The 26497-nt window shown below is 34.0% G+C and overlaps 1 protein-coding gene across 1 annotated transcript in view; it reads right to left on the bottom strand.

Annotated features, from left to right (window-relative positions):
* The window catches only part of LOC148944083 (uncharacterized), a 215533-nt gene extending 190522 nt beyond the window's left edge, over positions 1-25011 (bottom strand). The window contains exon 1 of the mRNA XM_089100793.1: positions 24855-25011. Within this exon, the coding sequence (XP_088956919.1) occupies positions 24855-24966 (112 nt within the window). The 5' untranslated portion in view covers positions 24967-25011. The remainder of the gene's footprint in view (positions 1-24854) is intronic.
* Between the last annotated feature and the right edge of the window lie 1486 nt (positions 25012-26497).

Below are 26497 nucleotides of genomic sequence, written 5' to 3' on the forward strand. Positions count from 1 at the left end.
ATTATAGGCTTTATTTGGTGTGGTTGGACAGCATTTGCTTCAATAGCTGCAAAAGAGTATGGAATGGCCTTCTTTGTTGCTATTTGGAGTGTTAGTGCTCTTTTCTTATATACAGAGCATTGTGATTTATTGGTAGATTCATGTGGGTCTTTACAATTGATATGCTGTGTGTTGTTGCAAGTTGTCAACTCTTTAGGACGGGAGCCTTTACAATTACTACAGGCTAGGAGAATTTCATTGCATTTATTTGTTTTGTGTCCCAGTTTCAGACACTTTTGACACTGGATAGGCTTTGGCTTGTATTCCTTGTGCGGTTCGATTTGCCCAAATAGGAATAACTTTTCTGGGATATTAATTTTTTCCTTCAGTGTAAATAAGAAATATCTACTTGTTTTAAATCCATTTGAGTTGGGTTTACCCAATTGAGCGACATCTTCTACAGGGATGGTGTTACCAGCCCTATCTGAGAGCCGTTCTTTTAACTCCTGAATTGGTATTTCTAGGGGAATATTATACACTACTATTTTTGTAGGGGATTGTTTTGGGTTCCATTTAGATGAATTAATTGGGGTGTTAAGAAGAGATTTTAGATTTAATATTATATCAGATGATTTCTGATCTAGGACAGCTATTTGCAAGGATCCATCACGGTGAATGTTAAGAGAAAACATTGATTATAACATTTTGAAAATTGCAACCCTTACTGTAGTAATTTTGTTATTTCAAAGGGGATATTAGGAGAAATTTTGAGGTAAATTCCTATATTTTGGGAAGGAGCATCTTGAACTGGGAGAGGGGAAACACTTTTAATTGGAGACGTTTTTTTCTTTTTTGGAGCTCCTAGAAAGGACCTCTTGAAACCCATTATCATCAATTGTGACATTAGCTCCAACACTGATCATTGTCCAATTCTCAGAATTTGAGCTTTCATGTGAGCTTTGTGATAGAGAGCTTGACCAGCCAAGATGTCGCAAAAATGGATCAATTTCATTAGTATTTGGGGTTGGATCCGGAGGGACTTTTTTTAGAGGGAGTTCTTTGCATTGCCTATTGGAATAAGCTTTAAGCTAAACAGGAAAGGATAATGCTATGATACCAGACCGTCTGCACTCTACTGTGGGGAAAACTTCACCATCCACAAAAGAAACACCACAGTATGTCCCTGGAGAAGATTTTGAGCACGATTGGTTCGGTATAACTACTGATAAATCGAGACAATAATTCACAGGAAATTTATTTATACATTTCTTAAAGTGTTGCTGTTGTTCCTTCTCTTAATAGTTAATCAGTCCACAATAGTTAATGCAGTCCTTTCGCCCCTTTGATCTTCTTCTTCTTCTTCAGTAATAGGCTTTGGATAAATCCATTTCACCCTTTTCGTATTGTCTGATTATGTCAGGGACATCCTGGGAAATCAAATATAAAAATTAGACTATTATTATTTATTTAATAGAATTTATACATCATTGATCAAACCACCTATATTCAGGCAGTTAAAGACAGCTTCGAACAGTTTGAAATTATCGATTGAAGAGTGTCTGCTTTGTGTTAGTTGGTCAATATTAGGGGTTAGCTTAAGGCGCTTAAATATAGCAGATAAATTTAGCCATTCTTTTTTAAGGTTGAGAGTTGCCACAGGGCAACCAAAAAGAACGTGGTTGATGGCCTCATCATGGGTTTGGCATAGGCGGCAAAGAGGGATTGTTGCTGTTGGAGTGATTGTGTTTTGGAAGTGATAAGTTTGGCAGTTACGGCCATTAGCATTGGATCATGTTCTGTGGTACATCTTTGAATCTTTCCGAGATGTAAATGGAGAAAGGTTTGGTGGGCGTTGGTTAGCTAGATAAATGTTTAGGCGCCAATGGTTTATACTAGGATAGACCTTCCAGATATTATTTCAAACTGAAGGGCGGATTTAGCTATTTCATCTGCCTTGTGGTTTCCTTTAATGCTCATATGACTTTGGATGTATTGGAATTTTGTGGATATACCTTATTTAAGTAGTTGGTTCAATACTACAAGAGTGGTGGAGGTATCATTGTCTGGGTAATCTGAATTCTCTGGTGATATTGAGGCAAGGGCTGATTTTGAGTCTGAATAAATTATAAGAGGATTGTTTCTTGGAGGGTTTGGCATTTTTATAATGGTTTCCAATGCTATGTTGATGGCAGCTATTTCAGCTGCCATGATACTCACATCATTTTGGAGCCTTTCTGCAGCTGCTATACATAAAAATGGGTAGTAGACTCCACAAGCAGTCCTGGATTCCGTTTTTGAGCCATCCACAGAAATTGGGAGGTGGTGGTTATATCTGAGACTCAAATTCGTGGAATAATTATTTTACATTGGCAAGGAGAGATCTGTCTTAGTAGCTAGTGCAAACAAAAGGTTCCCTTCTGGGTAGTGGTTGGCCCAGGATGGTATCTGGGGGTATATTTGAAATAAAGAAGATGAAGGTATGGGAAAGCTCATTTGGGTGGTTGCATATCCCTGTGCAAGGCCCCTAAAAGCACCAGGGTTTCTTAGCCAATCATATAATTTATGGGAACTGTTACCTTCAATTTTTGTAAAGTAGTGGGCAAGTAGGTTTTCTCTGTGCCTAGCAATAGAGGTGAAACCACTTTCACTGAACAGGAAGTTGGTTTTTGTGTGATTCCTGAGGTCAAGTATAGCATGAACTATAGTATTTTGGACAGTCTCCAGACGGCGCTTCCTACTTATTCTCGCTCTCTTCTTCACTATAGAATTCCATCAATAGAATTCCCCATACCTCCTAGCTTCAACAAATTCAAATGTAATTTTGAGACAAGGGATTCTAAAATAGGTCATCAACTTGTAAATGAACCTCTGATATAAATGAGTCATTTGTAAAAAAAAAAACTCTTGTAGAAAACAAGCAAGACAAATGATGGATGAGAAAGTACCATTTTTCATCCATCAAATGTAAGGTCATAAATGGCTTAAAAACCGTTAAATTATTTTTACATGCGTCATACGTTTGTTTAGGAAATCAATTTTTACTGCCCAAGAGCAATTGGAATAGCTCTTGAAAAACAATTTTCGGTAAGGTAAAAAGTTAACTTAGAAAGGAATTCTTCATACTCCAAGGTTGTCTCCTGACTACCCTCGATTTATTTTACAGCAACAGAAAAAGTTTCTGAAAATGCTACTAATTTTTCCTTTGGAAAATATAAAACGTTTGCTATTTTAGTACAACGTTTTAGCTCCATGGTATCCTCAATCATAATAAATGAGAATATCTGTCTTCTGTCCCTGAACAATATATGAAAGGGATACTTGTATAGACTTCAGAGAGGCCTCATTTGATTTGAAATTGAACGTTCGAGTTCACTTTTTAATAGTCAAAAGAGATCCGAGGGCAACTAGCCCCCCCCCCCCTACGCCTTCTTTTTCCAAACCCATCTGATGAAAATTTTGAGGTAGATATTTTTTTAAAAAAAAAAATTAGTTCAAAGGTCGGATAAAAAAAAAACTCCGGTGTCCATACAACCCCCCAGGACCCGGAAGAAGGCGTTCTAAGTTATGCTCTAAGAGCATGTATGGTTCTTATGAAAGAGATGCTCGTATAAACTTCATAGAAGGCTCATTTGATTGGAAATTGAAAGTTCTAGTTCACTTTTTAAGTGTCAATAGATATTGGAGGGTACCCAGCCCCCCGCCCTTTTCTCCCAAACGCCTCCGAGAACAATTTTGAGATAGACATTTTGTTAGAAACAGTTCAAAAATCATATAACAAGACCTCCGACGCTAACATAACCCCCCAGGGCCTGGGGGCAGGCGTTTTAAATTATGCCCTGGGGACATATATGGTTCTTATGGAAGGGATGCTCTGATAAACTTCAAAGGGGGCTCATTTGATTGGAACTTGAAAGTTATAGTTCACTTTTTAAGAGTCAAAAGAGATTGGAGGGCACCTAGCCCCCCCCCCGCTCCAAACTGTTTTTCTCAAACCCATCTGATAAGAAATTTGAAATAGCAATTTTTTTTCAAAATAGTTGAAAGACTATATAACGAAAACTACGGGGTAACACACCCCCGCCGGGGCCCAAAGGCAGGCGTTGTAAGTTATGCCCTAGGGGAATATATGGTTCTTATGGAAGGGATGCTCGTAAAAACTTCAGAGAGGGCTAATTCAATAGGAAATCGGAAGTTCTAGTTCATTTTTTGAGAGCTAAAAGAGATTGGAGGCCCCCACGCCCATTTTTCCCGAATGTATCCGATAAAAATTTTGAGATAACAATTAAGTTAAAAATTGTTCCAAAGTTAGATAACAAAACTTGGCGTCGACACAACCCCCCAGGACCCGGGGGCAGGCGCTGTAAGTTATGCCCTGGGGTATATATGGTTCTTATGGAAGGGATGCTCGTATAAGCTTCTAATAGGGCTCATTTTTTTGGTAATTGAAAGTTCTAGTTCACTTTTTAAGAGTCAAAAGATATTGGAGGGCACCTAGCCCTCCCCCCTCCACACCTTTTTTTCTCAAACCCATCTGATAAGAAATTTGAAATAAAATTTTTTTTTAAAAAATAGTTCAATGGCCATATAGCAAAAACTCCGGGGTCGACACAGCCCCCCATGGCCTGAAGGCAGGCGTTGTAAGTTATGCCCTGGGGGAATATATGGTTCTTATGGAAAGGATGCTCGTAAAAACTTCAGAGAGGGCTAATTTGATTGGAAATTGAAAGTTCTAGTTCAGTTTTTGAGAGCCAAAAGAGATTGCAGGCCCCCATGCCCACTTTTCCCAAATGTATCCGATGAAAATTTTGAGATAGCCATTAAATTAAAAATTGTTCAAAACTTAGATAACAAAAAATTGGGTGCCAACACAACCCACCAGGGCCCGGGGGCAGGTGTTGTATGTTGTGCCCTGAGGTATATATGATTCTTATGAAAAGGATGGTCGTGTAAACTGCAGAGATGACACAATCTATTGGAAATTGAAAGTTTGAATTCACTTTTTAAGATTCAAAAGAAGTCTGAGGGCATCTAGCCCCCCTCCCCCTACGCCTTCTTTTTCAAAACCCATCTGATGAAAATTTTGAGATAGACATTAAAAAAAAAAAATAGAACAAAGGTCGGATAAAAAAAACTCCAGTGTCCATACAGCCCCCCAGGGCCCGGAAGAAGGCGTTCTAAGTTATGCCCCAAGGGCATGCATGGTTCTTATGAAAGGGATACTCATATAACCTTCATAGAGGGCTCATTTGATTGGAAATTTGAAGTTCTAGTTGAGTTTTTAAGAGTCAAGAGATTTAAGGGCAACTAGCCCCCCATGCCCTTTTCTCCCAAACCTATCCGCTACAAATTTTGAGATCCGCTACAAATTTTGCCAGTTTTTTTAAAAATTGTTAAAAAATTAGATAACAAAAACTCTGGTGTCAACACAACCCCCCAGGGCCGGGGGGTAGGCGTTGGAAGTGTTGTTCTGGTGGCGTATATGTTTCTTATGAAAGGGATGCTCGTATAGACTTCAGAGAGGGCTCATTTGATTGGAAATTGAAATTTCTAGTTCAATTTTTATGAGTCAAAAGATATCAGAGAGCAACTACCCCCCCACACACCCTTTTTCCCCAAGCCTTTTTACCCTATCCGATAAATTTTTAAATAGCCATTTAATTAAAAATAATTCCAGGTGTTGTAAGTAATGCTGTTGGGGCATATATCGTTTTTATAGAACGGAAGCTTGTAGGACTCATTTGATGGGAAATTGAAAGTTTTATTTCACTTTTTAAGAGTCAAAAGATATCCGAGGGCAACTACCCTCCCCCCACACACCCTTTTTTCCACACACTCTTTTTACCCTATCCGATAAAAATTTTTAAATATCATTTAATTAAAAATAATTCTAGGTGTTGTAAGTAATGCTGTGGGGGCATATATCGTTTTTATAGAACGGAAGCTTGTATAGACTTCGGAGAGGGTTCATGTGATTAGAAATTGAAAGTTCTCGTTTACGTTTTAAGAGTCAAAAGAGATTGGAGGGCAACTAGCTCCCCCCCCCCCCATCCACGCCCTAAATACTTAAGATAAACATTTCGAGATATACATTTTGTTAAAAATAGTTCAAAGTTCAGATAAAAAAAACTCCTGTGTCAACACAGCCCCCCCCAGGGCACGAGGGTAGGCGTTATAAGTTATGCCCTGGGGGCATATATGGTTGTTATGGAAGGGATGCTCGTATAAACTAAATAGAGGAAACTGAAAGTTGCAATTCATTTTTTAAAGTAGAAGGTGATCGGAGGGCAGCTATCCTCCCTCCAAACTCCATTTATTTTTTTCCCAGACGCACTTCATATAGAAAGGGTCGTCGAATAAGCTTCAAAGGGGGCTCATTTCAAAGGGGCAAACTTTTTTCACTTTGATATTCTTACTTTGGTACAAGTTTTGATACTTAGATGAAGATTTGATTTTTTTTTCTCAAAAGTTTGATTTTGAAATAAGGAATTTTTAAAAACTTGAAACTTTTTGCAATCGAAAACGAACAAGAATTAATTAAAAAAAACTTTCCGAAAAAAAGTTTTTCAAAGAAAATTAAAGGCCATTTTAAACTTAAGCTCAGCAGATACAAGTACCTATTAAAATTCAAACTCAAAACGATCAGAAATTACTGTTAAAGAATAAATAAAACCCAAAACGAACAGAAATTAAATAAACAATCATAGGGAAAACCAGACAACAAGTAATAATATAAATGAATAAATAGATCTTAAAGCGAGTGATGCTTAGATTGAACATGAAAATCAAGCTTAAAATGGAAAAAAAATATTTTGCTATTGAAGTATAAATGAAACTTAAAACGAACAGAAATTAAATAAACAATCAATTCAAACAAACATACAATAGATATTTATGTAAATGAATAAATAAATCTTAAAACGAGTGAAACTTGAATTGAATATGCAAATCAAGCTTGAAACGAACAAAAAAAACTACAAACAAGAGTTTGGGTATCGCCTCCTTCTCTCACTGTAAAAGTCTAAAACCTACTGCATCATTGGCATTTTACTGAAAACTATATACAGTCTTGGAAAGTATACACAATATCAAATTGAATATTTGATATATAATGATATATAATGATATTATTTGTTGAAAGATCCATCAGTTCACGAATTTATTTCATTCTAATTTTATTTTTATTTTCAATGCTGTAAGAATTGGAAAAGAAAATATTTGAAATACAATTCGTTTTCAGTGGAGCGCCAATGACGCAGTAGTTTTTATTTACAATTAAGGAAGGGGGTAGTATCAAAACTCTTGTTTGTAGTGAAACTATATTCGTCTTGAACAACTTTAGAAACAGATTAACAAATATGATTAACATTTGATGAAGGATGATTCTAACTGCTCAAATATAATCAGTCCGAAATGTTACACCAGTTTGAATGTTTGTTTTCAACATTAAGTACAAAAGAGAATTCTTTACATAGAGTTAGTTTTCAATAAAGGCCCAATAACCCAGTAGGTTTTAGACTTTTATATTGAGAGAAGGAGGCGATACCCAAACTTTTTTTTGTAGCAATTTTTGTTCGTTTCAAGCTTGATTTGCATATTCAATTTAAGTTTCACTCGTTTTAAGATTTCTTTATTAATTTACATTAATATCTATTGTAGGTATGTTTGCATTGATTGTTTATTTAATTTCTTGTCGTTTTAAGTTTCATTTATACTTCAATAGCAAAATAATTTTTTTTAATTTTAAGCTTGATTTTCATATTCAATCTAAACATTACTCGCTTTAAGATCTATTTATTCATTTATATTATTACTTGTTGTATGTATTTTCATATGATCGTTTATTTAATTTCTGTTCGTTCTGGGATTTATTTATTCTTCAATATTAATTTCTTGTCGTTTTGAGTTTAAATTTTAACAGGTATTTGTATCTGCTGAGCTTAAATTTTAAAATGGCCTTTACTTTTTTTGAGAAACTTATTTTTCGGAAAGTTTTTTTTAATTAATCCTGGAAAAATTATCACTCTCTAGGAGAAAAGTTTACAAGAATTATTAAGAATATTTAACAATTTCGAAAAAATAGAGTTTATTTTGATGGCAGCGTGGGGCTTTTCCAAACGCAGGGCCCGATTGGACCCAATCGCCTTTATCCGGCTCTGATTGAAAGAATTTATATTTTATTGAATCTTGATGGTATTGTAATAAGATTTTATGACTGTATGATTTTTTTTTTATTGTTGGTGTTTTCTTTTATTAATTAAAAAAAACTTTTTGCACAATATAAGTTTAAAAAAAAGTAAAGAACTCCATTCAACCATAAATGAACAAAAATAGAATCAAATAATCTACCAAACACACAACTACCACAAATCAGAATCAACAACTAAATGAAACCAAAAAAAACTGAACTTAAAATAAATAACAGAATCAAACTCAAAACAAGCAGAAATTAATATGAGTAGGGTTTTAAAACCCTATGCTTTCTAAAAGCTAAAATATAATTTGTACTTTACTGAAAAAAAAAATGTGCATTGTCAATTTAAAATACATATGCTGATATTTATTTCTTAAAATCTTAATTAATTTTTTATTTCTTAAAGTTATAAAAATGAAAATATTTAAAAGAATTTTCTCCATTAAAGTACAAATTATATTCTGGCTTTTAGAAAGCGTAGGGTTTTAGAACCCTACTCATATTAGTCTCTGCTCGTTTTGAGTTCGACTCAACTATTTTTTTTAATTTCTGTTTGTTTTGGGTTTCATTTATTAATTGATACTTATTTGTGGTAGTTTTGGGCTTGGTAGATTATTTGATTCTAGTTTTGTTCATTTTTGTTTTAATGAAGTTCTTTACTTTTTTTGAAAATTTTATTTTGTGGAACAAGTTTAAAAAAAAATAATTTCTGTTCGTTATGCACCCTGGGCATAATTTACAATCCTTGCCCCTAATCTTTGGGGTTCGCTTCAACCCCAAAGGCCTTTTTATATGATGTTTAGACTATTTTGAATAGAATGGCTATCTCAAAATTTCTAATAGATGCATTTCGGGACAATACGCAGTGTGTGTAGGGGGGGGGGGGAGCTGCCCTCCGATTACTTTAACTCTTAAAAAGAGCACTAGAGGGTCTGATTACCAATTCAGTGAACCCCCTCCGAAGTTTATATGACCCTGCTTTCCATACAAACCATATATGCCCCCAGGGCATAACTTACATCCCTTGCCCCGAGGGCTGGGGGGATTTATTATACTTAAAGACAAGATTTCCAGACCTTTCAAATACGTTGAACAAAATGGTTATCTCACAATTTTGATTGGAAGTGTTTGGGGAAACGATGGGCGTGGAGGGTGGTATTTGCTCCCCCACCACTTTCGACTAATAAGAAAGGAACTAGTCCTCTCAGTTTTCAATCGAATAAACCCTTTTTGAAGCTTCTAAGAGAAAACTTTCTATAAAAACGGTATATACCCCAAGGGCATAGCTTACGATCTTAGTCCTGAGGGCTATGGGGGGAGGGTTGCCATCCTGAAAGACATAATTTCCAGCCCTTTCAACTACGTTGAACAAAATGGTCATATTAAAATGTTGATCGGAATGTTGGGGGAAATGATGGGTGTAGGCGGGGGGGGGGATACTTCCTCCAATTTTTTCGACTATTAAAAAAGGCAATAGCCATCTCAATTTTCAATCGAATGACACCTTTTTGAAGTTTTTCCAACAAGGCTTTCTATAGAAACCTTATATGCTCCCAGGGCATAACTTACAAACTTGTGCTGTGGAGGAGGGGGGGGGGGTTATCATACACAAAGACATAATTTCCGGACCCTTCAACTACATTCAACAAAATCGCTATATCAAAATGTTAATTGGAAGTTTTTGGGGAAATGATGGGCGTAGGAGGGGGACATTCATCCTCCGACCACTTTTGACTATTAATAAAGGCACTAGCACTTTAAATTTTCAATTGAACGAGCTGTTTTTGAAGCTTCTACGACAACGCTTTCAATAAAAAACCTTATTTCCCCCCAGGCCAAAACTTAAAACCTTTGCCCTGGAGGCTGTGGGAGGTCTGTCATCCTCAAACACATAATGTCCAGACCTTTCAACTACGTTGAACAAGATGGCTATCTCAAAATGTAGATTGAATATGTTCGGGCAAATGGTGGGCATGAAAGGGGGGTTAGTTGCCCTCCAATCTCTTTCGACTATTAAAAAGGGCACTAGCCCTTTCAATTTCCAATCGAGTGAGCCCTTTTTGAAGTTTCTACAACAAAACTTTCTAAAAAACCTTATATGGCCCTAGGGCATAGCTTGCAACCCCTGCCCTGTAGGCTGTGGTCCTCAAGGACCTAGTTTTCAGAACTTTAAACTACGTTGAACAAAATGCCTATCTCTAAATTTGATTGAATGTGTTCGGGGGAATGGTGAGCGTGAGAGGAGGGTTAGTTGCCCTCCAGTCCCTTTCAGCTAATAAAAAGGGCACTAGCCCTTTCAATCTCCAATCGAATGAGCCCTTTTTGAAGTTTCTTCAACAACACTTTCTATGAAAACCTTATATGTCCCTAGGGCATAACTTCCACCCCTTGCCCTGAGGGGGGTGGGGGGGGGTTGTCATCCTTAAAGACATTATTTCCAGAATTTTCAACTACATTGAACAAAATAGCAATCTCAAAATTTTGATTGGATGTGTTGGGGGAAATGGTGGGCGTGAGAAAGAGGTTAGTTCCCCTCCATTCACTTTCGAGTATTAAAAAGGGCACTAGCCCTTTCAATTTCTAATCGAATGAGCCTTTTTCAAAGTATCTACGACATCACTTTCTATAAACCCTATATGCCCGCAGGGCATAACTAACAACCCTTGTTTCGTCCTCAATGACCTAATTTCCAGAATTTTAAACTACGTTGAACAAATTGGGCATCTCAAAATTTTAATTGAATGTATTTGGGGAAATGGTGGGCGTTGGAGGGGGTTTAATTACCCTTCAATCACTTACTACTGTTAAAAATTACACTAGCCCTTTCAATTTCCAATCGAATGAGCCCTCTGAAGTTTCTACAACAACCCTTTCTATAAAAACTTTATATACCCCCAGGGCATAACTTACAACCCTTACCCTGAGGGCTCTGGAGGAGGGGGGGGGTGTTGTCATCGTCAAAGACCTAAGTTTCAGAACTTTCAACTACGTTGAACAAAATAGATATCTCAAAATTTTGATTGAATGTGTTCGGGGAAATGGTGGGCGTGAGAGAGGGGTTAGTTGCCCTCCAATCACTTTCAGCTATTAAAAAGGGCACTAGCCCTTTCAATCTCCAATCGAATGAGCCCTTTTTGAATTTTCTTGAACAACACTTTCTATGAAAACCTTATATGTCCCCAGGGCATAACTTAAAACCCTTGCCCTGAGGGGTGTAGGGGGTTTGTCATCCTTAAAGACATAATTTCCAGAACTTTCACCTACGTTGAACTAAATAGCAATATCAAAATTTTGATTGGATGTGTTGGGGAAATGGTGGGCGTGAGAATGCGTTTAGTTACCCTCCAATCATTTTCGACTAATAAAAAGGGCACTAGCCCTTTCAATTTCTAAGCGAATGAGCCTTTTTCAAAGTATCTACGACATCACTTTCTATAAACCCTATATGCCCGCAGGGCATAACTAACAACCCTTGTTTCGTCCTCAATGACCTAATTTCCAGAATTTCAAACTACGTTGAACAAATTGGCCATCTCAAAATTTTAATTGAATGTATTTGGGGAAATGTTGGGCGTTGGAGGGGGTTTAATTACCGTTCAATCACTTACTACTGTTAAAAATTACACTAGCCCTTTCAATTTCCAATCGAATGAGCCCTCTGAAGTTTCTACAACAACCCTTTCTATAAAAACTTTATATACCCCTAGGGCATAACTTACAACCCTTACCCTGAGGGCTCTGGAGGAGGGGGGGGGTGTTGTCATCGTCAAAGACCTAAGTTTTACAACTTTCAACTACGTTAAACAAAATGAATATCTCAAAATTTTGATTGAGTTTTTCTGAGGAAATGGTGGGCATGAGAGAGGGGCTAGTTGCAATCACTTTCGACTATTAAAAAAGACACTAGCCCTTTCAATTTCCGATTAAATGAGCCATTTATGAAGTTTTCTTCGACAACACTTTCTATAAAAGCCTTATATGCCACCAAGACATAACTTACAACCCTTGCCATGAAGGCTGTGGGTGGAGGGGGTTGTCATCTTCCAAGACCTAATTTCCAGAACTTTCAACTACGTTGAAAAGAATGGCTATATCAAAATTCTGTTTGGTTGTGTCTGGGGAAATTGTGGGCGTGAGAGGGGGGTTAGTTGCCCTCCAATCACTTTCGAATATTAAAAGGGGCACTAGCCGTTTGAATTTTCAATAGAATGAGCCCTTTTTGAAGTTTTTACAACAACACTTTTTATAAAAACCTTATATACCCCCAGGGCATAACTTAAAACCCTTGCCCTGAGGGCTGTGGGGGAAGTGTCCTTTTCAAAGATATAATTTCCAGATCTTCAAACTACGTTGAACAAAATGGCTATCTCAAAATTTTGATTGCATGTGTGTGGGGAAATGTTGGGCGTGGAAGGGGTGCTAGTTGCCTTCCAATCACTTTTGACTATTCAAAAGGGCACAAGCCCTTCCAATTTCCAATCGAATAAGCCCTTTTCTAAGTTTCTACGACAACTTCTTCGATACAAATGCCCTGGTCTAAAAAAAGAAAAAAAAAATTGTGCCAACATCGTTCTTTAATTAGCCAGTGCTATTGCGCTGCCTTTGATAGTTAATAAAAACTAAGATTATTCTTTGTAAGGGTAATTTTTCTTCTTTACAAATCTATTGCACTTGGGATAGAGCCCTACTCGGGAAGATCCGATTCTAAAATGGAGACTTGGCAAGTTTGTATATTCTAAAACTTGCTAAATTTAAAACATTAAGGACACAAAAAATGTATTTTTTCTAAATTAATAATGAAAACCAGCACTCCCAATTTATCTTAGTAAATTAGAACAAAAGAGAAATTCCAATTCAGCTGAAAACGACCTCCATGTAAAGTTGTGCAGTTTTGGTAGTCATGGCTTAATTTTGAATGTTTAGTTGACTTTGGGAACATACTTTGCATGACAAATCAAAAAGCCAAAATAGGGAAAATGTATAATTGAATATATCGGGTACCATACAGCCTCCGGGGAGAGGTCCCAAGGCTCCAACTAGGCCACCTCAAATACTATTCATCACATCTTGGTCCATTGTGGCAGTTAAAACAGATCATTTCAGAAATTTATTGTGAAAATCAAAGAAGCCGAAACAAAAAATATGTGTCAATAACTCTTTGGGAACTCACTTATTTTGTATAGAACGATTCATAAATAAACATTTGACGAAAGGTAGACTTGCTTTATACTCTTGAATTGAGGATCTCACGACTATTCTCGTCATTTTTTATTCTTTCAAAAAACATTTCGAGGAAACTTCCCCAACTTATAAAAATGGCTAGTATCAAAAAGAAAATTTAATTACTTGCAGAAAAAAAAGAGTTGTCAGAGGTGTATACTTTATTGAAACTTTGAACGTATGTCTAGGTAACTTGTATTAGAAACTGTTTAAGGATCCCTAGGGCCAAAACATTTTATACAAAGCAGTAAATTACATACATATTATTTAAGACCCAGTGTCTGATTCATACTCTTGGAAAAAATAAAAATTTTGCTAGTGTAACATATTCAATTGGAAACTGGGTACATAGTTTGAAGTTGGAAATTGATGATATTTTTCTCAAATTTATTTGGCCACAAATTCAAAACCAATAAATAAAAGTATCAATTCTAATTTCTTTTTACAGCCACAGTAATCTCAGCAAATCAATTTGAAAACATCCGGCTTTTTGTTTGGCCCAAGAAAAACGACCAAAACGGCCAATTTTCGGCAACCAGTAAAACGTTTATTACGATCAGTTAAACAAACACTTACAATACTCGATTCTCTGGAAGAGCTAAAACTAATCCTTCGTCAACTTTATAATGAAATATATCTGAGAGCAAGAGGTGTTACTGTGGGTTTAAACATTCTAATTTTAATTCAAAGCCCAGTTCTGCTGTTTCTCAGAGTGTTAATGTGTACATAGTGACGGAATTGTTTTCAGATTACAGGTATAGTAGGTGAAACAAACAGTTTCCAAGTAAATAAAACAAGGTTTTTAAGGATTAATTGGAGCTTTAGTAATTTTATGCCTTTGACCTAATGGAATAATTATGAATCAATAAAGTTTACAACAAATTGGAAACTTCTCCCCCTCTTACTGAGACGCTACATTTGTTTACGAAAATGTTCCTATATTGAATCTTCTTGGACTGGTATTCAAATTAACTACATTGTCTTTTCTCTCAAAATGTCTGTACATGACCCTAGCTTACATATAAAAGATTTCTGATCTTGGGATTTATTTTTAATTATTGCATACCAAGAGTTGATTCTTAATGGCAAACAATGTTGTTCAGAAAAAGTCCCAATAAAATCAGCAAGTTTTGAATAATGCCTTGAAATAAGAGGGGGGGGGCTCGTAAATCCAAACAAATTATAAGGGATTCTGAATAACCAGCAATTGGACTTAATAAAACCAAACAAAAAAAGGTTCCCTCAATTTTTTCTCACCCGTATGTACTCTTTGGTACTGGTTCAAATTCGATGACTGAGAAAACGTTTTATCACAAACATCACACTTAAACAGTTTTTCAGCCGCATGCACTTTTTGGTGCCGGTTCAAATGTAATTCTGTAGAAAAGGTTTTATCACAAACGTCACACTTAAACGGTTTCTCATCCGTATGCATTCTTTAGTGCCGGTTCAAATATGATGCTGTAGAAAAGGTTTTATCACAAATATCACACTTAAATGGTTTCTCACCCGTATGTACTCTTTGGTGCCGGTTCAAATTTGATACTGTAGAAAAAGTTTTATCACAAACATCACACTTAAACGGTTTCTCACCCGCATGCACTCTTTGGTGCTGGTTCAAATTGTACAACTGAGAAAAGGTCTTGTCACCTACCTTACATTTATGTATCTTTTTTTCTTTACGAGTTCTTTGATATCTTTCCAATTTTCCATACTTTTTACTTTGAAGGCGAATTTTCAAACCTGTTTCCTGATTTTTTGAGCCTTTTCCATCAGATTTTGATGCAGGTACAATTGAGAAACCGCTCGTAGATGGATCCTTTGAAACAACTAGGGACGCATTTCCCTGTAAGTGCAGCCTAGGCACATGTGGTGAAAAGTGACTTAAAAATTTAGAAGTCTACAGTTAAAAAAAACTAAAACCGAATAACACAAAAATCAAAACTAAAAAAAAAAACGAAAACAATATCTTTCAAAATGTTTCGAAAGTCTACAGAGTAAAAAAAAAACATGAAAAGCGTCAATTAACCAGTATGTTTTGAACTTTTCCAGTGAGAGAAGGAGGCAAAACCCAAACTCTTATTTGTGATGATTTTCGTTAATTTCAAGCTTGATTTGCACATTCAATTAAGTTTCACTCGTTTGAAGATTTATTTATTCATTTATATTAGAACCTATTATATGTTTGTTTCCTTTGATTGTTTATCTAATTTCTGTTTGTTTTGGGTTTCATTTATGCCTCAATAGCAAAATATTTTTTGTTCGTTTTAAGCTTGATTTGCTTATTCAATTTAAGTTTCGCTTGTTTTAAGATTCGCTTGTTTTTGTTTGTTATGATTGTTTATTTAATTTCTGTCCGTTTGAAGTTTGATTTATACTTCAAAAGCGAAATATATTTTGCATATTCAATTAAAGCTTTCCTCGTAATAAAATTTATTTATTTGTTTAAGTTTCAAGTTTTTCAAAATTCCCCATTTCAAAAGGAATTTTTATTCCAAAACAAACTAACAGCTTTGGCAAGAACTAATAAAATTAAACTGAATATTTGAAGTATAATAATCTTTGAATCTTTGACAAAATATAATAAATATATTTATATATTAATAACTATATAATTTTCCATAATGGACAATTCCAACAAGTTCAACTTCAAATTAAATATTCACCCTTTTGGACCATTCTTAGGTCTATTCATACCTGAAAATCACAGGTTTCTAAGTTGCTTTTTTTTTGTAGGGAGGGAGGGAGTTCTTCAAACTAAAAAGTTTTTGGGCAAAATCCTATTTTCGTCAGTGTTGCCATGTTTAATAGTAAAAATAAATTTCTCCCAAAGACAACAGAAGGAAAAGCACACCTTCTTTAGGGTGTTTGGTGTCACATGTTTTGTCTGCTTATTTTGGGGTTCAACATTACTCCTTACTTTCGTAATAACAGCGTAGACGAGAAATATTCCCAGATATCATAAGGGACTACATATCAATTTCACATTTTCCGTGCGTTTTAAGTATTTTTTATAGGCCTATTTTGTGCTTTAAATCATGCAGATTGAAAGTCATCGCAAGTTGTTTATTTAAAAAATAGGAAATATACCTCACTATCTTTAAAAAAATTGCATACGAGAGAAACTGGAAAGTTTTGTGCTAATCCGGACCAAACCACTTCAATAATGGTCTATATTATAAATCTTCGAAAAAAAAAACTTTGACAAAAAAGAGCAAAAAAAAGACTTTGATTTCATCCGCACAAAATACATTCTGTATTTTTGCTTGAATCTAGTATTTTCTGTACATTAATATTTTATACAAGGCCTTTTTAAACTATGGGTTGCGACCCCAAATGGGGTCAAATAGCAAAATTCTTGGGGCACGAGAGATTTTATTGTTTAATATTTATATAGACGATTTTATAACATCTAGATGTGTTTTTTTGCAGAGTTAAAATTGTTTTAAAATTGCACTCTCAAAGGATGTTCAAGAAACATTTTCAGTAAAGCGCCAATTACGTAGTAGGTTTTAGAATTTTACAGTGAGAGAAGGAGGCAAAACCCAAACTCTTGTTTGTCGTGGTTTTTTTTCGTTTCAAGCTTGAATTGCACGTTCAATTTAAGTTTCGATCGTTTTAAGATTTATCTATTCAGAGTTACTCTCACAAACCTACACTCAAATAAAGTTTGGAATGCACGCATACTGATTCAGCAAGACAATGATTTAATAAAACTGACAGCAATGTGAACTACTCGCAGTGTTGGCATATTGGTTTATTTCTCCCCAGACTGACTTATTTTGATAGTGAATGGTGACATTTCTTTTTAATTTATCTGCTGGCTTCAATCTTGGCTAATTTTATTGTGTCTGGCTTGTTTTTTGGGATGAATTGCTTTTTCGGGAAAAAATCTCATGTTCTTCGGACGTCCATAAATCATTTGAATCAAATAACTTTTACTTCACATAACAAAGCTGTACTCTCTGTGTGTTCGAAAGGCTAGGAAGGGAGAGCGAGAGGCTTTTGTTCGTCAATTCTTCTAATACGTTCGGGATTATGTGGTCGAAGATTGCGTTTGGCACTAACAAATTTCAAGACTGTGATTTATTGTTTGTACCTTCTCGCAACACTTTGTCGTTTAGTGATATCAATTGTCAGTGTTTCACCGTAACGAGAGTTGATTTTTTTTTTCTTTTTATTCACTAATTAGTCAATTATTATATGTAATATGTTATTTTATATATTTATTTGATTTTGGGATCATAATAATTTTTAGCCATGGATAAATGGCTCAACTTATACAAGAATAGTACTGACGCAGAAAATAATGCTACAAACTCTGTTCATGCAGGACAAAGTATTGAAAAAAATTTAATGTACGAAAAAGAAAATATGATGAGTGATTTCTTCAATTTTGTTTTAAATTTCAAAATTGTAACGGAAATGAACCACTTTGATTTATCAGCAATAAATTATAGGCTCCAGAGAGAATGAAACCTTAAAAAAAAATAATACATCTTGAATCAAAGCATGTTTTCAAGCCAATAAACCAAATAATATTTTGAAAGACCGTATAAATCATTAAATAAATAAAAAAAATCCTTTGAGAAATTAATGACCATTAATGAAAATATTTATTAACGTCACACGCAGTTTCATACTGTAATGCTAAAAAAAAATGTCGTTCACCATTCGAGAAGATCTTGTATTACCTGCTGCTATTTGTTGAAAAATCGTAGAAATACTAGATGAAAGTAAATACGCATATAGTGTTCAAAAGACTTCTTTGTCAAACGACACTGTCTCGAATAGGATTTCTGATATTAACAAGGATCAACTAGTCCAAATTCTTACAAGAATTAAAGAAAGCCCAAAATTTTCAATTCAGTTGAACAAAACAAATGAAATTACTAAATTGGCTCAATTGTTAATATATGTCAAGTACATTTATAAAGATTCGTGGAGGAAGAATTGTTATATTTTCGTGCTATAAAAGACCATAATACAGGGAAAAACATAATTATATTGCAAAGTTGACAAATTTTTAATACTAAAGGTTTGAAAATAAAAAAATGCTGTTGAATATGTGCAAATGGTGTAAAATACACAGAAGGGTAAAAATATTGGTTTTAAATCATTTTTTCAAGCTGCTCATTCTGGTAAAATAACTTTTACTCACTGCCTTATTTTCCAAGAGGCCCCTGCAGCTAAAAGGATAGCACCAGAATTAAACGATGTGCCTTAGGATGCTGTTAAGGTTATAAATTTTAATAAGAATCATGCCCTTAACAGCCGTTTATTTTCAAATAATGCTGTATCTTTACTTCAAATGATAAAATTAAAAAGTTTATAAAAGAAAGCATCAACATTTGGTAAGTATGGTAGAAAACAAATTATTCGAAAAGTTTTCCAGTGTCGACCATTTTATGGCCAAGATAAATTTTTCTGAAACGTTTATTGTAAAAAATATTTTCTATCACTTTATAGCACTAGAAAAATAGTTCTGTATATGTTTTATGTTAGATATTGATTGCAAAAAGGTAGCTTGGATTCAAAGACTGTTTTATATTGGCTTAAGTGAGATTAACCTGTTACTTAAAGCTCAAGAGAAATCTGCTGAGCTTTGAGTGACTCAAATTTAAAACTAGAGTTTCCAAAACAGTCCTTAACTGAATTCTGGATCAGAACTTGAACTGCCCACAATCGCTGATATGGTGTTAAATGTTCTTCTGCCATTGCATACTATATATTTCTATTAAGCTACTTTCTTCGAGTTAAAGCATACAAAATCAATTAAAGTATATAACTTTTGTAACTATAATAAATGCAATTTAGCAACTTTTTGTGCAATTTTTAATTTTAGATTTTGTATGTTTCTAAATAAATTTTAGTAATATATAGCCTCATATGTACATGTCTATTATTACCTGATACATGAAAAATTAAAAAATATTAATAATCTTTTTGTTTAATATTTATACGGGGTAGCCAGGAAACTAGGAATCATAAATGGGGTCGAGAATGAAAAACGTTTAAGAAGCCCTGTTCTACACTAAAATATTCTGGTAGGCAAATCAGATCATAACAGCTAACTGTCTGCATCTTATAAATTCAAGCTGAAATCAAAATAACAGACAGATTTGCCTCTTAATTTATAGAGAAATATACACTATAAATATGGATTGTAAAATTTATATAGAGATGTAGTTTTAAAGCTTAATATGAAGCCTTCTGAAAAACAATAAAACATACCAAACTAGGCTACTTTAAGGTAAAAATTTAAAACATTCATGAAGGACTACACAAAAACGGTTTGGCAAACACCTGTACATTAAATAAATTAGATAAAACAAAGGTTCTATCTTATGATTCAGTCCCTTTGTCCTACTTTTGTCCCATAAAATATTATCCAATGCATTTCAATCAACAAAAACACAATATTTCATATATACCTTCATTGTTAGAACATTTGGGCTGCAATTCCTTGGTGTTGTATTCAAATTTACATGGTACTGAAATAATAGGTAAATTGAGAAGGGGAACATCTTCACGTTTTGGTGACAAAAGATGGTTTGGAAAAGGAAAGGGCTTCTCAATGTCACCTGGTAAAGCGTCTTCAGCTTCTAAAACAAATTTTAAATTAAACAGACATAGAAAAATTTAACAATAAAGCTTACTAAACAAATCTGACTGCTTTTATTTGTAGTTACGTGTAAAAATGTAAACATATAGGCATTATATGTATTTATAAAATTAGATGTAAATTCACGTTTTTTCACAAATCGTTTCTAAAATCTGGTTTTTATAAAACAAAAGAAAACCTGGAACATTCAACAAAACTCATTAACACAGAAAAAACAAAAACCTGAAATCCATAAAACAAAATTCATAGCATAGAACTAATAGCTGGATAAGTTTAAATTTAGGATAACGTACTGAATTGAAAAAGAAAAGAATATTGAATAAAATTTTTTTACAAAAAATAAACATTTTACAGCTTAACAATAACAAAAAACTGACATAATTAAAGGTAAAATGCCAATCAAATGGGGTTTTCTGCATTAGTTCCCAAACAATTAAATAGAAAATATAGTCTCCCAAACTTTAACGGCAGATTTCAACTAACTTTATTCCTCTCTTACATGTCTTATAACTTGAAATTCCCGTTTGAAGCCGCAGGATGTAACCTACTTTTGAGGTAATATATCGTAAATAATTTCTGAGACCACACTGGCTAATCATGATAAACAAAAAATCGCGAAGAAAGGAAACGAGGACAATTAACAGCCAGTGAAAATTTTTTTCACTGGCTGTTAATTGTCCTCGTTTCCTTTCTTCGCGATTTTTTGTTTAGGTAATATATCGTTTATCACACCTGCACACGGAAAAGATTGACTGAAAAACTATCTACGGGATGATTACTTGTCTCACCAAATTTAAAAATAAACGCTAATAATCTGAATTTGAATGTGTGTTGTAGTACAAAGAAGCCATTTTTATCACCCCTCAGATCTTAATCCTTTGATCCAAAAACATATGCAGTTACATTTTTGTTTTTCTTAGGACCACTTAATGAGCAAGGAGAAAAAAAAATGGAAAATTATTTTCTAGAGCAAAGTAGCTTTTCTTTTATTACGTATTGAAAAAGTATTAAAAAGTATATTTTATGACAAATCTTTTCTTTTACTATGTATTGAAAAAGTATTAAAAAGTATATTTTATAACAAAGTATTGAAAAAAATATCTAATGTACAAAAAAGAAAATATAATGAGTGATATCTTCAATTCTGCTTTACATTTCAAAATTGTAACGGTAAAACAACCACTTTGATTGGTCATCAATAAATTATAGGCTCCAGAGAGAATGAAACCTTCAAAAAAAATAATACATCTTGAATCAAAGCATATTTTTATGCCAATTAACCAAAATAATTTTTTGAAATACCGTAAAAATCTTTAAATAAAGCAAAATAAAGCCTTTGCGAAATTAATGACCATTAATGAAAATATTTACTTATGTCACATGAAGTTTCAGACTGTATTGCTAAAAATAAAATGCCGTTAACCATTGGAGAAGATCTTGTACTGCATGCTGCTATTTGTAGAAAAATTGTAGAAATACCGGAAGAATTCATATGCCAATAATATCAAAAGATTATTTGTCAGACATCACTGTCTCAAATAGAATTTCTGATATTAAAAAAGACCAAGTATTGCAAATTGTTACAAGAATTTAAGAAAGCCCAAAATTTTCAATTCAGTTGGACGAAAAAACTGATATAACTACATTGGCTCAATTGTTAATATATGTCAGGTACATTTATAAAGATTCATGGAGGAAGAATTCTTATTTTTTCGTGCTATAAAAGACCATAATACAGGGAAAAACATAATTATATTGCAAAGTTTAAAAATTTTTAATACTAAAAGTTTGGAAAGAAAAATTTGTTGTTGTAAGATGGGGTGTAAAATGCACATATGAGGCATAAATATTGGTTTTAAATAATTTTTTCAAGCTGCTCATTATGATCATATAACTTTCCCTCTCTACCTTATTCTCCAAGAAGCCCTTGCAGCACACAACAGACTCAAAATTAAACAACATGCTTCAGGATGCTGCTATGATTATAAATTTTATTAAGATCCATGCCCTTAACAGCCGTTTACTTTCAAATCTCTTTAAGGATACGGATTCCAACCATGGGCACCCATAAGCTGAATTCCAGGGGGGGCAAACCTTGTCTAATTGGCACTTTTAATACTATATAATAGAAATCTCAGAAAAAAATATAAAAATAAGGCAACATCATTCAGCCAGGGGGGGCGGGAGCCCCCCCCCCCCTGCCCCCCCATATGGGCGCCCATGATTCCAACTACACAACTTTGTTATTACATGCAAAAGTAAAATGGTTTTTAGGAGGCTGAAGCTTAAGAATATTATAGTTATTAAAGTCTAGAATTGAAATATTCTAAAACCAACTGCAAATGGTTTCAAAATGACTTGTGGCCATCCAAGATGTGTTATTTGTCATTGCAAAATTAAAAAATTTCAACCTATATCCAAAAAAAATGTAATATATTTACTTCAATTGATAAAATTGAAATTTTTTATAAAAGAAAACATCAACATTTGGTAAGGTATGGCAGAAAAAAAATCATTCGAATGTATTGCAATGTTGACAACTTAATAACCGAGGGGAACTATTTTAAAGTGGTTACTGTAATCGTTATTGTATATCACTTAAAAGCACTAGAAACCCAGTTCTCTACATATTTTATATTAAATATTGATTACAAAAAGGAGGATTGGATTCATAGGCTGTTTTGGATTGGCTTAAGTGAGATGATCAGCTCTCATTAAAGCTCAAGAGGAATCTGCTGAGCTTTCGAGTGACTCAAACATAAAAACACGGTTTCCAAAACAGCCCTTGACTTAATTCTGGATCAGAACTTGAACTGTCCACAATCGCTGATATGGCATTAAATGTTCTTCTGCCATTAGACACTACATATTTATGTTAAGTTACTTTCTCAGCTTTAATATATATTAAATCTCAGTATTTTTCATCGCCAAAAAAGGTTCAAGAGGTCTTAAGTCCAGCAGCATCAAGTATTCAGCCAAGATATAATTTGTTATCGAATAAGAAAAAATAGGCATATTTATCTCTTTGAATTTTAGTTTAATACTTACCACTCAACGCATGAGTTCAAACATATCCGAGTGAGCTAAGAAGTTCACAGAATTCCCTTTTATTTATGTTATAGGCTACTACAAAAAAATTTATTATGGTATAGGCTACTATAAAAAAAAATGCAATTATGATTTAAAATAGGGCATATGATTTTTAACCATAATAAAAATAATTTTACGAATTTTTGTGCAACTTTTAAATTTAGGTTTTTTATGTTTCTAAGCAAACTCTAGTAATATATTTTTTCATATGTGCATGTATATTATTCCCTAATAAATAAATCATCAAAAAATATTCATTAATCTGTTTGTTTGGCATTTATACGGTGTCGACAGGAAACTAAGAATCATAAATGGCGTCGAGAATGAAAAACGTTTAAGAATCCCTGTTCTACACTAAAAATTTCTGGTAGGCAATTCAGATCATAACAGCTAATTGTCTGCATCTTTCAAAATCAACTTGAAATCCAAATAACAGACAGATTTGTCTCTTAATTTATAGAGAAATATATACTTTAAATTTGGATTGCCAAATTTATATAGAGATGTGGTTTTAAGGCTTATTATCAAGCCTTTTGAAAAATAATAAAACCTGCCAAACTAGGCTACTTAAAGACAAAAATTTTAATATGTTCATGAAAGACTACAAAAACGGTTTGGCAAACACCTGCACATTGGAATAAGATAAAACAAAACTTCTGTCATAAGATTAAGCCCCTTTGTCCTATTTTTGTCCCGTAAAATATTATCCAATACATTTCAATCAACAAAAACACAATGTTTCAAATATACCTTTATTCTTAGGACATTTGGGCTGCAATTCTTGGGTGTCGTATTCAAATTTACATGGTCCTGAAATGCTACGTAAATTGAGCAAGGGAACAGATTCACGTTTTGGTGACAAAAGATGGTTTGGAAAAGGAAAGGGCTTCTCAAGGTCACCTGGTAAAGCGTCTTCAGCTTCTAAAACAAATTTTAAACTAAACAGACAGAGAAAAATTTAACACTAAAGCTTACTAAACAAACCTGACTGCTTTTCTTTTTAATTACGTGTAAAAATGTAAATATACAGACATGATATGTATACATAAAATTAGATGTATATTCTTTTTTTTTCAAAAATCATTTCTAAAATCTGTTTTTTTATAAAACAAAAGAAAACCTGAAACATTCAACTAAATTCATAAACATAGAACGAACGAAAGCATGAAAGTCATAAAACTAAATTCCTAAAACCAAATTCATAAGAACAAAATTGATGTCATAGAACTAATAGCTGGATAAGTGTAAAATTAATATAACATACTAAATTAAAAAAAATGAATATTGAATAAAAAAATTTTTACCAATCACAAAAAATTAAAAATCACAAAAAATTGACACAATTAAAGGTAAAAAAAATACCAATCAATTAGGAGTTTTCTGCATTAGTTCCCCAACAATAAAACACAAAATATAGTCTCACAAAGTTTAATGGCTGAATTCAACTAACTTTATTCCTCTCTTACATGTCTTATAACTTGATATTTCCTTCTGAAGCCCCAGTACTACCCTTACTTTGGTAGTAATATATCGTTCATCATACCTGCAAACTGACTGAAAAATTATCTATAGGATGATTACTTGTCTCACTAAATTTAAAAATAAAAGCTTAAATGTGTGTTGCAGCACAAATAGGCCATTTTTATCACCCCTCAGCTCTTAATCCTCAGATCCAAGAATATATGCAGTTACATTTTGTTTTCTATGCAGTTACAATTAACGACAAAAAAGTTAAATGTATAGAATTACCGTTTTTAATGAAAGAATCCTCAGAAACCGTGATGAGATCAGCCATTTTCGGAATTTGTGGCAAGTCCATGAAAGATATATGAATGGAGTTAATGCAAATTATGAGAAGCATAATACTATCATTTACACTTGGATACGACACAGATTTTAGTCAGGAGAGTCCTAAAATACGAAAAATATAGTGATATACTAATGACTAACAATGACTTTTAACCACTGCAAAGCATACTTTATTTTAATACAGTTGAAAGCACAGGCTCAACTCCTTTAGCAGTCTAAGGCATTAGAAATCTGGCTATTTCTTTTCTTTTAAGAAGAAGGCGCAAAAATTCAAACACTGCCTTTTTGATGTAACTATTTTTAAAGCACAGTTGTTGATTTTAAGTTATAATAAACTTTTACGGTAAAAAAGCAAAACACAATTGTTAGCTTATTCTATTAGCTGTTACGGCTGCTAGCTGCATTCTTTTAGTAAATTTTTCAAGCCAATAACTATTAGTTTGGAAAATTTGGTTTAACTCCTGAAATGACAGCTTTATTCACAGTTTTAATGCTTAAAACCCTGCAAAGTGTAGGCCCACTATGTATATGCCATTATGTATTTTCAAAAGGTTGTATCTAGCTGTTCTTACTTTTAGGGCTTCAAGAATGTGACAACAGACCTAAAATTAGATCCCAAAAGACATTATACAAACAAAGAAACAATGGCTTGCTAATACGCTGGGTATGTCACAAGTGGTCAAGATACCCACCCATGTGACCGGGAGTACCCTTGACCTTATTCTTACAAACCTTGCTCCATATTACAAAGACGTGTCTTCGAACGGGCCATTGGGCAAATCGGACCATCACACTCTGCTGATGACGGCAAAAAGTGAAATCAGGAAGCTTAAGAAAATAAAATTACTCCGGAGACCTATCACGAGGTCTGCTATTAATACGTACGGAATGTGGGTCGGTACTCACTGCTTCAGCGAAGTATACAACGAAAGCGATGTCAACAGGAAAGCAGAAATATTTCAGTCCCTACTCTATGAGAAATACTTAGAAGTTTTCCCGGAAAAGCAATTTGTCGTGAGTGAATCTGACAAGCCCTGGATCACTCCAAAAATAAAACAGCTGATTCGCGAAAAAACCTCTGTAAGGCAGTCAAGTGGTGACGCAACGTCGTTACGATTATTAAGAAACAAAATCGTTAGCCTTTGTCGCGAGGCAAGAAAGTCTTTCGGAAAATCCCTTTTGGACCCTGAAATAAAAAAGGATCCCCGTAAATGGCACCGTCTAGTGAGGCAGATTGCTGGAAAAACAGTATCATCCAGTATCCGTATTCTGAACGATGATGGGTCACTCGTGAGTGCAAATGACGTCAACAATTACTTTACTGACATTTGTACATCCTTTCCTGCCCCAACTAACACTGAAATAGAGAATCTACTGTCAATATGCCCTGACGAAGGTGAAATCGAAATAGTTGAGTATCAAGTTTTCAATGAGCTGAACAAGTTGTGTCCATCCAGTAGCTCTTTTCCTGAAGAGCTACCTATAAGGTTAATACGAGAGTTCTCTCTTTTCCTTGCCAAGCCACTTGGACACATCATCAGCGAATGTTTCGCCCAGTCAACTTTCCCGTCGTGCTGGAAACG

Source organism: Artemia sp. Qi Xiang Cuo, chromosome 14 (genome assembly GCF_049724085.1).
Source record: "Artemia sp. Qi Xiang Cuo chromosome 14, ASM4972408v1, whole genome shotgun sequence".
In the NCBI taxonomy this organism is placed as follows: domain Eukaryota; kingdom Metazoa; phylum Arthropoda; class Branchiopoda; order Anostraca; family Artemiidae; genus Artemia; species Artemia sp. Qi Xiang Cuo.